General features: G+C 33.2%; 2 protein-coding genes across 2 annotated transcripts; both read left to right on the top strand.

The window, feature by feature from the left end:
- The first annotated feature begins 345 nt into the window (after window positions 1–345).
- LOC105948932 (uncharacterized) lies at window positions 346–1,124 on the top strand. Its single transcript, XM_012972193.2, has 4 exons — window positions 346–672; window positions 766–873; window positions 977–1,028; window positions 1,120–1,124. The coding sequence occupies exons 1-4, from the start codon at window positions 346–348 to the stop codon at window positions 1,122–1,124; spliced, it is 492 nt and encodes a 163-aa protein (XP_012827647.2).
- A 5,554-nt stretch (window positions 1,125–6,678) lies between these two features.
- CYP77A5P (cytochrome P450, family 77, subfamily A, polypeptide 5) lies at window positions 6,679–9,478 on the top strand. Its single transcript, XM_088822859.1, is given in 7 exon segments — window positions 6,679–7,320; window positions 7,816–7,926; window positions 8,018–8,234; window positions 8,817–9,103; window positions 9,105–9,157; window positions 9,229–9,290; window positions 9,402–9,478. Coding segments are annotated over 7 exon segments (1,302 nt in total). The 5' UTR covers window positions 6,679–6,825.
- The last annotated feature ends 3,551 nt before the right edge of the window (window positions 9,479–13,029 follow it).

Raw genomic sequence — 13,029 nt, forward strand, 5'->3', positions numbered from 1 at the left:
AAATTAAGCAGCTCGTCGAGCTCGAGCTCAGATACAAATGGTCGAGCTCGAGCTCGAGCCTTCCAAAACTGGCGAGCTCGGCTCGTTCACACCCCTAGGCAGGAGAGCAGAACGACGGTGAAGCTTCCGTTGAGATTTCTAAGGACATGCTAATTCCCGATTGTGAAGATCCATTATTGGAGCTATTGCAGTTGTGTATCCAGATTTGTTGAGTAACATATCAAATCCAGATTATTTCCAAGGGAGGGCAGTGCTTGCACCGACTAATGACTGCGTGGAGTCTATCAACGACTACTTGTGTTCTCTCCTCCCGGCGAAGAGAAGTTGTACTTCAGCGCATATAGTATGTGCAAGGATGAGTTGAGTTCGGAAGAAAATGCTGAAATATATTCGACCAAATTCCTCAACACCGTGTCTTGCTCCGGACTCCCTTCACATAGGCTGAAACTGAAGGAAAATGTTCCTGTTATGCTTATACGAAACATCGACCAGGCGAGAGGCCTTTGCAATGGAACCAGACTTCAAGTTGTTAGGATGGGAGTTCATGTTCTTAGCTGCAAGGTTCTATCCGGCAAAAATATCGGTGATGTTGTTTTCATTCCTCGGATGACGTTGGTCCCATCGAACTCTACTTTGCCCATTAAGTTCCAGAGGCGACAGTTTCCGTTGATGGTTTGCTTTGCAATGACCACCAACAAAAGTCAGGGTCAAACACTTTCACACGTCGGTTTGTAACTACCCAAACCTGTATTCAACCATGGTCAGTTGTACGTTGCACTCTCGAGAGTGAAGAGTAGATCTGGCATAAAGATCCTAATCAAGTCTGAATCCGGTGAATCATCGAGTTCTACTAACAACGTGGTGTACAAAGAAGTATTTCAACGTATATGAAGGTATATATCATGCATGCCATCCATTATTCAACTTATTATCATATTTTGTCTTATTAATGTGTGTATGTGCTCTCTATGTTTAGGTGTATTTGCAAGTGATTTTTTTCTCTAGCATATCCGGTATAGTCGCTTTTGGTAAGTACTATAATTGAAATATTGTTTAATTACGCACTGATTGTTGTTTCAGTAATGCACTGGATTCTTGAAAAATACGAAAACTTTGCAGGTTAACTGCTATGTACTGTTTGATTTATGTGGATCTTTGAGATAGTGCAGTGGGTTTGATTCCCTTAGTTTTAGTTAGTTCTAGAATTTTCTCTGGAAGACATGTCGAACGGAATATGTTATTCATTCGTTTTATAAAATTTCAACTTGCTTTGGGACCGATTTTTTTATTCATCCAATATCTTAACTTATATTAGTTTTATATTTAAGTGGGAATATTAGTTTTTTCTGACCCTAAATTGTTGAATATCAATTTTGTTCTTGAAGGTGATCCCCGTGCATCGCACGGGTGAGATACTAGTTCAATTTATTTGACCTTTCACATGTTTGATCAAAATTCGGGTTATTTTTAATCATGTGTTTGAAATTTAAACTCCAAACACTTGATAAGATTTGTCTATCGAACAATTATCGATAATTAATCTTATTTATCGAACGAGGTGTAGATAAATCTACAATAACTATTATGGAGATCTGTCTAATGAGATTTTAGTATATTTTTCTTATTGAGTTTCAAATATTTGTTTGAAACCCAGTTTGAAATTTAGGTGAGTCGTGCTTGAACAAACTGTAGTTGTGCTGATGAATGCCATCTGAATTTGTGTAATTTTTTTTTTTAAATAGTTTATTAAATTATTTCTTAGCTTATTAAGTCAAACTGAGCTTTCTACCTATCATTCTCATTCTTCTGTCTTATCTTTAGGTTGGACTATCTGTTTAGTGTCCGTAGTATTCTGTTTTTGATAGATTTTATTTTTAGGCAGTTGATATTTTTAGTTATTTTTCAAATTTTGCATTATGCCTAAAACTTTTTATGTACTCATTGATTTTTGATCTATAGATAGGTTCCGAGTTCAACACAATCCCCTACCCTAATCATGTGTCGTTCTTCTTGGGAAAAAAAAACTGAGCTTTCTATCTAAATTGAAAAGGGGAAAAAAATGATCAGTACGCTCTTGTTGATTTTTATTTTCACTTTATCTTTTAGCTACGATACCCGATTATCTTCTTCTTGTTTTTTTTCTTTTCTTGAATTTATTTTTTTGTATGAACAGGTTTGCAAATTCTATTTGCTGAATACCAAATGCTAATCCATTGTCGTTAGTGTTGATGTATCTTTTTTTTTTTTTTTGAAAAAAGTGTTGATGTATCATTTACTTAAACTAGCTATGTTTGAGGGAGAGCCAAATATTGTTCCAGTTGACAGGTAAAAGGAAGTAGGGCTGTCGAGCTATTCCAAAACTAGGAGGCGATAGAAAATGCAAGATGAGTTGATGTATGCGAGTGGAATGATCCAAGATGAATGAATGATTGGGTAATTATCGGTCAATTATTGATCTGACTAGACCAACCGACTTTGCAAAATATTAAAATTTATTATAGATCTGCACTTTGTGGGTCGGATGATAGTTGACACCGACTTTGTTCATTGCAAAATGAGTAAAATGGGTCGTTAATTAGTATTATTGGCCACCTAATTATTTTATAAAAACCTGTTTAAAAGGCTTTTCAAAATATTGGATAAAATTTATCATGCAAAAACCTTTAATATTAAAATTGAGAGTTTTCTACTAAATTCATACAATTAAATATACAAAGAAGAATAGGAAATATGAGTTAGAAAATAATAAGAGCACAAAGAAATCTATAACTTTGTATTTTTAGTTTTGAGTTTAACTTCTTTTATATATAAGATTTTAACTTTTTAAAGTTTTATTTTTTAATAAAATTATATTATTGAAAATTATATTTAGTAGACTTGAATATTTGTCATAAATTTTAGTTATTAAAAAAAATGGCCAATTAACTTTTGAGAATACTGAAAACCACCAACATATCTATTTATATACATAGGTCGGTTAAGATTCCCAACCCGACTCTATCGATTTGTTGATTTTAGATTACCGGCCATAAAAATAGAAACTAAGGGATCGGTTGATCGACAAAATAATACATGCCCATCCCTAGGTACATATTTAAGTGCGAATTTATAAATTCTTGAACTATTGTATTTAATATTATGCAGAATTAGAGAACTATTGTCTTTGTTGCCCAAAATACATATTTTCATTTGAACTAAATTCAACCACTTCAAGGACGACGTTTAGTCGATTAATCAAACTCGATTGGTATAATTCAACGGTGTAGTTGACCATTTTTATTTGTTATTCGACTAAGTTTTTTTAGTTAATTGATTAATTTATTTGCTTAAGAGCAACTCCAATGCGAAGATATCAAAATGGAATATCAAACACTTAATTTATTCTTGATATATTCCTTTGATGCTTTAAAAAAATTATGTGCTCCAAGTCTCCAACCCAAAGGTATCGAATAAATTATTATCCCTTTCAGTTCATACAAATTTTTTTTTTTGACATTGAAATTGCTAAAGAATAATTGATTTCTGTATTTTTTTTTTGAGCATTTTTGCACCTTTAATGAGACGGGGTATTAAAAAAACTAACCATTTAATTGTTGGCCAAGTCGACTAAATTTCTCCATTAAATGGATAAACTATTTTTTCTGCACATTTTAGATATTCATTGATGCAAAGAAGAAATTGCAAAAAAATAAAAAAAAAATTAAAAAACTTGAAAAATAAAATTAAAAAATTGTAGTTTAGGCATCCAATCAAAGAGTCTCTTTGGGGAGGTTGAAGGGTCATTTGAAGTCTTGGCCTAAGATAGAATGCAAGAGACATGTTCCTTTTTATGTTGTGATTATAATAAATTATGCTTAATTAATCTCTCAACAAAAGGCTAATCATTGATTATATATTTCAGATATTAAATACTTCCGGACAAAATAAAGTTGACTTTTTGTCTTGGCACTATGAAACTTTTGGCAGGACTGTCAATTTATGTTACACCGGATGAAGGATACATTGAGTAGATTTTACTATTAATATACACACAATAATGAGGGTGTGTGTGTTTGTGTGCTTATGAATAATAAATATTTGCCTTATAAATTTCATTCGGTGTAATATAGTATACCCGAACCTGGTAGTGCCACCCAATTTTTATTTAATTTGCCCTATTTAATTGTTAGCCTGCGCAAATTTGAGCCATATGGTTATACTTCGAAAAACTCATGAATCGAATTTGAACACAATCAACTCCAATTAAGTTCTACTAAATAAATATTGACATATTTGTTTTGTGCAAAATAGGATACTACACTTTTAGGAAGGTCTAGTCTCGAATTTCTGAATGCCATGAGCATAGTTCAAAATTGTAGCCCTAAGTAATACATATACACCAACATTGGCAAAAAAATAAAGTGTAAATTGAAGGACAAGTAGAAGTTAAAAAGAAGAGAGTAGAGAATTGAGGGTGTAGAAAGGAAAAATTAAAGACAATTAGATTTATTTTTTATAAAATATGATATATATTTTTTTTGAATTATTTGAAACTTCAATGAAAGATGGAGCCAGAGTCTTGGCTTCGTACTAGACATGGCACGCGAATCGCCAACCAACCAATTAACCATTTGCCAGAGGACGGTTATTCATTGACTGCGAGTCGCGGATCGGCCCGTGGTATACGGATCAGTTATGATTCACATTCCCCTAGATTGCGAATCGGCCCATGGTATACAAGTCGGTTACGATTCACATTCCCGTGAACTGCAAATCGGCGGTTGACCAAGCAGTTAATGATGGTTGAACATGTGGTTAGACATTTGGTTGAATTGGCGACATTACATGAATAGATACACTTCACAGCACAGTCCTCAGACTCTCCTAGTATACGATGTATATTTTTTGTCAAAGTTCTCCATCTAAATTGCCCAAATAACTTAAAGCACATTAGTTTAAAATATTTACCTGCAATTTAAACTACAAAAAATAGTTTTAAGCTAATAATCCCATTTTTTAAAAGCATCAATATATGCTCAAATACAACTGCCTTTTGACTTTTGCAAGTTGCTTGTACGCTTTTAACACTAACATTATTGAAATAATTCCGTGTAAAAAGAGAGAAAATATTTGAGAATTTTGTTTAAATAATTTTTGTTGCTATTTTTATACAAATAAAAGAATCAACCCCAGAACTTGACGTAATTAATGAATAAAAAACGAGCGGTGTTATTTGAAATCATCGCCTTACAAAATCTGAGATAATCACATATAGTTAGTGTTGCCTAATTTTATTTACATGTCTCTCGTTTGACTTTTTCGATTTTTTTTTTCTTTTACATCTTTTTGCCCCTGTTTAAACAACAATATTTATGTAATTGACAATAATATTAACTATATTACCGTTAAACATAGTAAAATTAACTATCATACATTTTAACACAATAATATTGCTATATCAATCTCTAGCACAGTAATACTAAGACAATAAAACTCATTATTATTGTTTAATAAAGTAATATTAATATGTTAGTCGTTCAACAAAGATAAACATAATAAAAAGCCAAAAGAATTAATATTATTACTGCGAGTGACAGTAATATTATTATAGCGACATTAATATTACCGTCAACCACAATAATATTAGTGTGTTTACAGTAATATTACAAAATAGACAGTAATATTATTAACGTTACTCCGTGAATAACTCAAACAAAACAAAAAAAAATCCAAAATAATAATAATAATGATGTGGTTGACAATAATATTATTGTGTTTACAGTTATTTTACTGTCAACCACAGTAATATAATTACTTTGATTTGTCAACAAATCAAACAAAAAAAAAATAACAAAAAAAGAAAAAAAGAATAATGTTGTCACTGACTCTAATTGTACTGTCAATGGCAGTACAATTACATAAATGTATTGTCAACGACAGTACAGTTACGTTAATGTATTGTCAGTGACAATATAATTACGCCAATTTACTGTCAGTGACAGTATAATTACCGGTAATGACAACACAATTACGGTCAACGTTTAGCGGCGGGCGAAAAAAAAATCACTAGAAAAAGTCAACGCCGGAATCCGGAGGCGGAAAAAACAGACCAGAAAAAGAAAAAAAAAAGTCAACGCCGGAAACCGACGGCAAAAAAATACTTTTTGAAAGAAAAAAGGTTTTTGAAAAAAAAAAGTCAAAATTGAATTTTTGTGGTCAAAATTTATTAAATTGAGATTACAATTAAGAATTGAGTATAAAAGATTGGGGGCAATTTATAATAAATATCAAATGATGAGCTTCTTTTGTAAAATAGATATAACCCATAAAACTAAAATAATAAAAATAGTTGGTAGGGACTTGTGCACAAAAAATCCTACTTTTATTTATTTATACATGGGGTCTATGGGCTTATCCGCAATTAGGCACTGTATCAAACGGCATTTTCCAGGGTGCATTTGAAGTAGTGGGGTCCTCTTATTAATTTAAAAAAAAAAAAACATATAAAACAAAATAAAGTCTCTCTCTCCAAGCCGGGGAAAAGGACAAACACATGCTGCAACAACACCATTCTATAATCTATATTCACAATAAATCCACATTTCCCCGCATTCTAAATGCCAAAATAAATAAAAAAAAAACAAAATATTATTTTCTCTCTCCTTGAAAAAAATAGTTTTTTTTTTTGAACAAGAAAAATAGTATTAGTTTTGTCACTCATCAACAACAGACAACAGGCACCAAGAATAGAATTAACAATGGCAAATTGGGGCAGAGCACCACCTTCTCCTTCTCCTCCCCACATCACACTTCCCCCTTCCTCCAATCACACCTCCCCAAATTTCAATGGGTCCCTCCGCCCTATTCTCCTCGCAATCGCCGCCGCTGCCGCCTCTCTGTTTCTCCTCAAGTATATCTATATTCACCACAAATTACCTCCCAGTCCCACCACAATGTAAGCTCCCCACCGCCGTATCCGCCTCCATGGCCGCGGCGTCGCCGCCCACGTGCCTAGGGTTCAAAAATTTAATGGAAACGTTCGCCGTCGACGTGCAGAGAGCGGAAGGGAGGCCGCTGAACGTGCCTCTGAAATCGCCGTTCACAATTGCATCGTCGAGGATTGAAGGAGTGGAGAACGTGGCGATCCGAATCGAATTGAGTAACGGGTGCGTGGGCTGGGGCGAGTCACCTGTTCTCCCGCACGTGACCGCAGAGGATCAGACCACCGCTTTGGCTAAAGCTGCAGATGCATGCCTCTTTCTCAAACACAGTTCCGGCAAGACATTGGGCCTCCTCTTGAATCAGATCAATGACTTGCTTCCCGGCCATTCCTTTGCTTCTGTAAGTTATTCAATCCATTCTTCATTTTGTGTTTTTATATATATTTTTTTAATTTTTGTATTAGGTGATACACATATGTATACATGCACTGATGCATACATGTATATATACATATACACATATAACGATGATATAAGTTAGCTTCCCAAGTTGAATGTCGAACTAGAACTGACGATCTCACTACAAGAAAAAAATTGCATTAGCGACACCTGACAAATGCAAAAGTTGTCACTAAATGCATATATTAAGTGACAACAATATTTTTTTGCCTAATCATGTGAAAAATAGGTGTTGTCACTCAATTTTTTTTTTTTTTTTTTGTAGTGCTCTTGGGTGTGGAACTTAATCAAATATTTCGTTGAGTTTTTTAAATCGTTATAGGACGATATTAGTGTTTTTACATGTATTAGACATGAGTAAAGGCCCAATAGAGATTATCTTCCCTGTTTATAATCTTTAACAGATAATCTTATCGATTTACATCGGTTTCTGAAGGTGAGAGCAGGAATCGAGATGGCGTTGATCGACGCAGTTGCAAATAGCATTGGAATACCTCTTTGGAGACTTGCCGGTGGAGTTTCGAACGAAATTACGACAGATATTACAGTTCGGTTTACTTTCCCTATTCATCATTTCTTGAAACTAACAGCACTGATTGATTGATTGATTGACTAATTATTGACAATTATATGTCCAGATTCCAATCGTTTCCCCAAATGAAGCTGCTGAGCTGGCTTCGAAATATCGCGCTCAAGGGTTCGAGACTTTAAAGCTCAAAGTAGGGAAGAATCTGAATGTCGACATACAAGTTCTTCAAGCTATAAGGAATGTTCACCCTCATTGCTCGTTTATATTAGATGCTAATGAAGGTTATAGCTCTAACGAAGCCATTCAAGTCTTGCAAAAATTACACGGTAATAAACTTATTAGGAGGTGATAAATGTCGTTTCAAATTTATATTTGCGGGTTCAACGTCAGATGTGTTTTTGACTGTTTTCGAATTTGAATATGGCAAAAATCAAAACTCAAAACACGAAATTTGTAGTCCTTTGAGTTGGCTTTCTAATCCGATTTGAATCAGCAAGATTGGACGTCGGGTGAGAAATATATGCATGAATGAATGAATTAACGAACAGTGCCTACATCTCTGATGGTTTGAGTTATCTAAAATTCAAAATGTAACTCATTCATGCGTAACTTTGTCACCCGACATCACAATATAACTGATTCAAGTTTCATTAGAAAGCTAACTCAAAGGACTAAAGGTTCTGAGTTTTGAATTTTGTCAAAATCAGACTCGAAAATGGTCAAAATCACAGTTGAAGTCAAACCGGTATTAATAAAATTGAAACAACATTTAGTGTTTCAGTAAACTTATTCTGGAGAAATTATACGGTTTTTCATTATTTTTTATTTTTTATATTTATATTTATTTTATTATTATTTTTAATTTTTTATATTTATATTTATTTTATTATTATTTTTTATGTGTGCAGAAATGGATGTGACACCTATTCTCTTCGAGCAACCAGTACACAGAGACGATTGGAAAGGTCTCGGTCACGTCAGCGATGTCGCAAAAAACAAATACGGAGTATCAGTTGCTGCAGATGAAAGCTGTCGTAGTTTAGAAGACGCGAAGAAAATAGTAAACGAAAATCTAGCACAAGTAATAAATATCAAGCTTGCCAAAATGGGAGTACTTGGTTCTCTTGAAATTATCGATTTAGCCAGGTCATCAGGTTTGGATTTAATGATTGGAGGTATGGTCGAAACAAGACTTGCTAATTGCTATGGGTTTTGCTGGTCACTTAGCCGCTGGACTTGGCTGTTTCAAGTAAGCATCAATTTTTTAATTTTTATTTATGAGATTTATTATAATATCTGACCGATAATTTTTGTTTGCAGATTCATCGATCTGGACACTCCTATTTTACTGGCAGAGGATCCAGTTCTCGAGGGTTATGAAGGTACTTCTTGATATATATATATATATATATATATATATATATATATATCGCTGGTTTTTTCCGTTGTGTCTTTTGGCTGCTTAATAAGTCGGAATATTCTCTGTGCCTTAGTTTCTGGTCCAGTCTACAAGTTTACAAATGCTAGAGGTCACGGCGGTTTTCTACATTGGGATAATATTGCGTGGTAAGTAGTATATATTATGCACAAACTCTAATTATTTTTATCCAACATTTTAATTCACAGGAAGCTCATTCGTAATCCCATGAAAAGTACCGAGAAAATGAATAATATAGGATTTGAGTTCTTCGTTTTTTTTTTTAAGTCACGGAGCAGTGTCCGACTCTGGTTGCATGATATATTTCTAGTGGATAAGTAAAAATGGAATGATATTTTATATTTTCAAATTAAATCTTCAAGGCGGATCTTAATGCTTTGAAAAACGTATTCGGTAGGAAAAATACATGAAGTCTTCAATAAGAAACCTTCGGCATGTTGTATGTTTGAGGAGATAGTTTTTAATAGTGTTTATGTTGGTTTCTGCAGATCAGAATATAACTCACTCTCTTCTCTTGAGATTTCAATTTGATGGATGATGAATTTGGTTGGAGGACACCTGGCAATTAATGGATGTTTTAATTTTATTGTATTTGAAGATGTAATAAATTCAAATAGGTTAGTTTTTGGATGGATTATTTCATGCTATGTTGTAGTTTTTATTTGCTGGGATCGTAATAATGAGTTATATTTGTTCAGATAAATTGCAGCCATCGATATTTAATGATGGATCATTGTTCTTCATTAGATGTTAGGTGATACTCCCTCCGTCACATATTGCATGTCGTTTTTTGTGGTTGCGCCTATATTAAGAAACTCAACAGATATGCATAGATTATAGCGAAACAATATAGTAATACGAAAATACCCTTGTCATTTGTTGTTTTTCAACTAACTAATTATGAGTGAAATGAGTGGTAAAATTGGATAAATGCAATTAATACTTTTTCCTTAAGACGTTATTGGCCCACTACGGTGCTTACGGTTATTTAACAATCGTTTTCCAATCGTTTCCCAAGATACAACGGATAAACTCGGAATATGAGCACTCAAAATCCCGAGTACAACGAACTTTACTTTGTGTCTCAAACTCTCGAATCGAACACGGAAGAAAATATTTTACGAATAATGTTTCCCGGCTAAAGAAAGAAGAATCCCATAGAAAAAAAATTATGGAATTGAATTGATTTTCTCATGTTGTAAAATCAAATATGTGGATGGAGTTTTTATTTATAGGTTTCCAATGGTTGTGATTAATGAACACAACCCTGAGGAATGTAAACAAATGGATAGGTGTGGTCGCACATTTTCATATTGTCACACCTATTTGATCAAATAGGTGCCTAAAAACTTTTTTTTTTTTTATAATTTACATTCATAAACTAATTTTATTTTAAAAATAAATTTCCAACAAAAGTAATGTTTAAAGTCGAAACGGTAGTAATAAAACTGAATGGTCTCTCTTGGGAATAAGGATACCACCTGATAGAATCATAATCTATCAGATATAATGAATATGTAACAAATGTTTGGGGTATAGTTTTCAAGCCCGTAATTAAAACTTATAAATGGTATTGAGTCCAATTTCAAATCCTACTACACAATTCTATATGAAAGAACAAGGATTTATAAAGTACAAGGATTGTATTTATATTAGGGGACATGAGCTAAAGTTCCCTTACAACCATTTATAATTGGAATAAATATATCCTTTTTTTTTTCATTTAGTTTTGCATAAAAGTCAATTAGTTGAAAAATCTATTGGCATAAGTACTATTTCACAAAATTATCACGACCCTTTCAACCCATCCAATTCAAAAGTTTGAAAGCCTAATTTAAGTCTTTTTTTGTTTATGGCTACTACATTGTATTCATCGGACAATTTTATTTTTTTTAAATTCTTTTTTCCGGTTATTTTGTTTTGTCAACCGGTCAAATCTTTTTTTCCCTAGTTATTTTGTTGTTAATTATGTTAACCGCTATTTTGATGGTACTATTATCGATTAATTTTTTTTTGTTGCACGTAAAGGCGAATCCCTCGCCCCAAGGGCCCTCATCCTTGGCCCGACAAGGATTGATGGAGAATGTAAATTATGGTAACTCAACGGCCCGTTAATTTTTTTTTTGTTGCTCTGATGACAGTACTACATTGACCACTATTATATTGTGTTGCGTTGACCGCAGAGCTGAAAAATGGAGCCAAGAAAAATAAAATTGATCGATAAACGATTAGAAAAAAGCCAATAGATGAATTTGCGGGTTAAATTTTGGTTTTAAATTTTGAATTATCTGTATTAAAAAGATTAAGAATTTTTTACTCATGGGCTTTTAAGTAAAAGAGATTTTTGTAGGTAAAAGAAATTGTGTTTGAGACCTATTCACAAGAATGATAGGGTTGATGGGCTTATAGTAAATTGCCCGTAATATAATTACAAATTATAAACATAAGTGCCTCGTTTATTTTTATTATTAGGTTAGATTGACTAAATAATAGGAGTTAATAGGACGTTTGCTTGGTAAGATTCAAAATTCTTCCAGCCCGTTATTAAAATGAAAGCCCCCTACTAGATCCTATTATCTCAAAAATTTAATCGCAGCTTCCCCCGCTGATTAATTTAGTAGATACTGACTAGGAAGGGAAAAGACAAAATCACCCTCAAAATATTCTATAAATTACAGATCTCCTCTCGACTTATCCCTAAAAAAATTCTGAACAATTACTCGGAGAACATGCGGGAGAAAGAAGAACAGGCGGGAAGAAAAGCTTGAAGAGGCAAAACACGTATAACATTCCTATCAATTATTGGTTTTGTTTTCTGCTAATACCTCTCTGAATACTTTAAATTTGTTATTACTTGTCTTTGTATCAAATTTATGTGTGGAACAAATAAGAAAGAAAACAACAAGCTGCTAATATTACTTGTCCAATTTTATATTGTTGTTATTGGTAATATTGCAGTCACAAACAGCTTCCTGCTAATTCTGTACAGCTTTAGCTAAAACAATGGACATGCGTATGAAAGTGCAAATCATGATCGTATTACACCAACATCTCTTTCGCACTACTATCTTCTTGTTTTTTCTAGTATTATCCATAATATTACTTAAAGATGGTCAGACTCCAAGTAATACACGTAAGAAACGAAGGAAGTATAGTATTATCGAAAAATATCGGATCAAGTAAAAAAATTGCGGCTATTTGTTTTCACTAGTTATATACATTGCATTAACCAAACAAGAATGGATATAAATGCCTTCGTGAAGTTGAGTTACCTCTTGCAACATGTTGGTGGCCTCGAGCATTCTAGATTTGTATCTGTGCATGAACAAGTTGCCTTATTTCTTCAAGTACTAGCGCACCATAAAAAGAATCGAATAGTTTTATATGATTTTAAGAGATCCGGCCAAATTGTAAGCAAATACTTCAACAGAGTGCTTGCGGCACTACTTAAATTGCATCCGATTCTACTTGTTACCCCTGAACCGATTGGTGATGCCGAGAAAAATGAAAATTGGAAACATTTCAAGGTAAATAACTTTAATTTTTCTTTATATTTTATATCCTTGTATCCCATTTAATGCAAGGGGCAGTGCCAAACTAAAATCCCATTTGTATATTTATAATAGGGTTGTCTTGGAGCTGTGGATGTAACCTTTATAAAAGTGAGAGTCGAACTCACTGAG

This window comes from Erythranthe guttata, chromosome 9 (genome assembly GCF_056151865.1).
Source record: "Erythranthe guttata isolate IM_541 chromosome 9, IM_541, whole genome shotgun sequence".
Lineage (NCBI taxonomy): Eukaryota > Viridiplantae > Streptophyta > Magnoliopsida > Lamiales > Phrymaceae > Erythranthe > Erythranthe guttata.

What these genes read in the sequence shown, in the direction of transcription:
- LOC105948932 (XM_012972193.2), top strand. Translation starts at nt 346, where the DNA reads ATGTGCAAGGATGAGTTGAGTTCGGAAGAAAATGCTGAAATATATTCG. An exon ending in GGCGACAGTTTCCGTTGATG is followed by an intron (nt 673 to 765) that starts GTTTGCTTTGCA and finishes AACCATGGTCAG; the next exon opens with TTGTACGTTGCACTCTCGAG. An exon ending in ACAACGTGGTGTACAAAGAA is followed by an intron (nt 874 to 976) that starts GTATTTCAACGT and finishes CTCTATGTTTAG; the next exon opens with GTGTATTTGCAAGTGATTTT.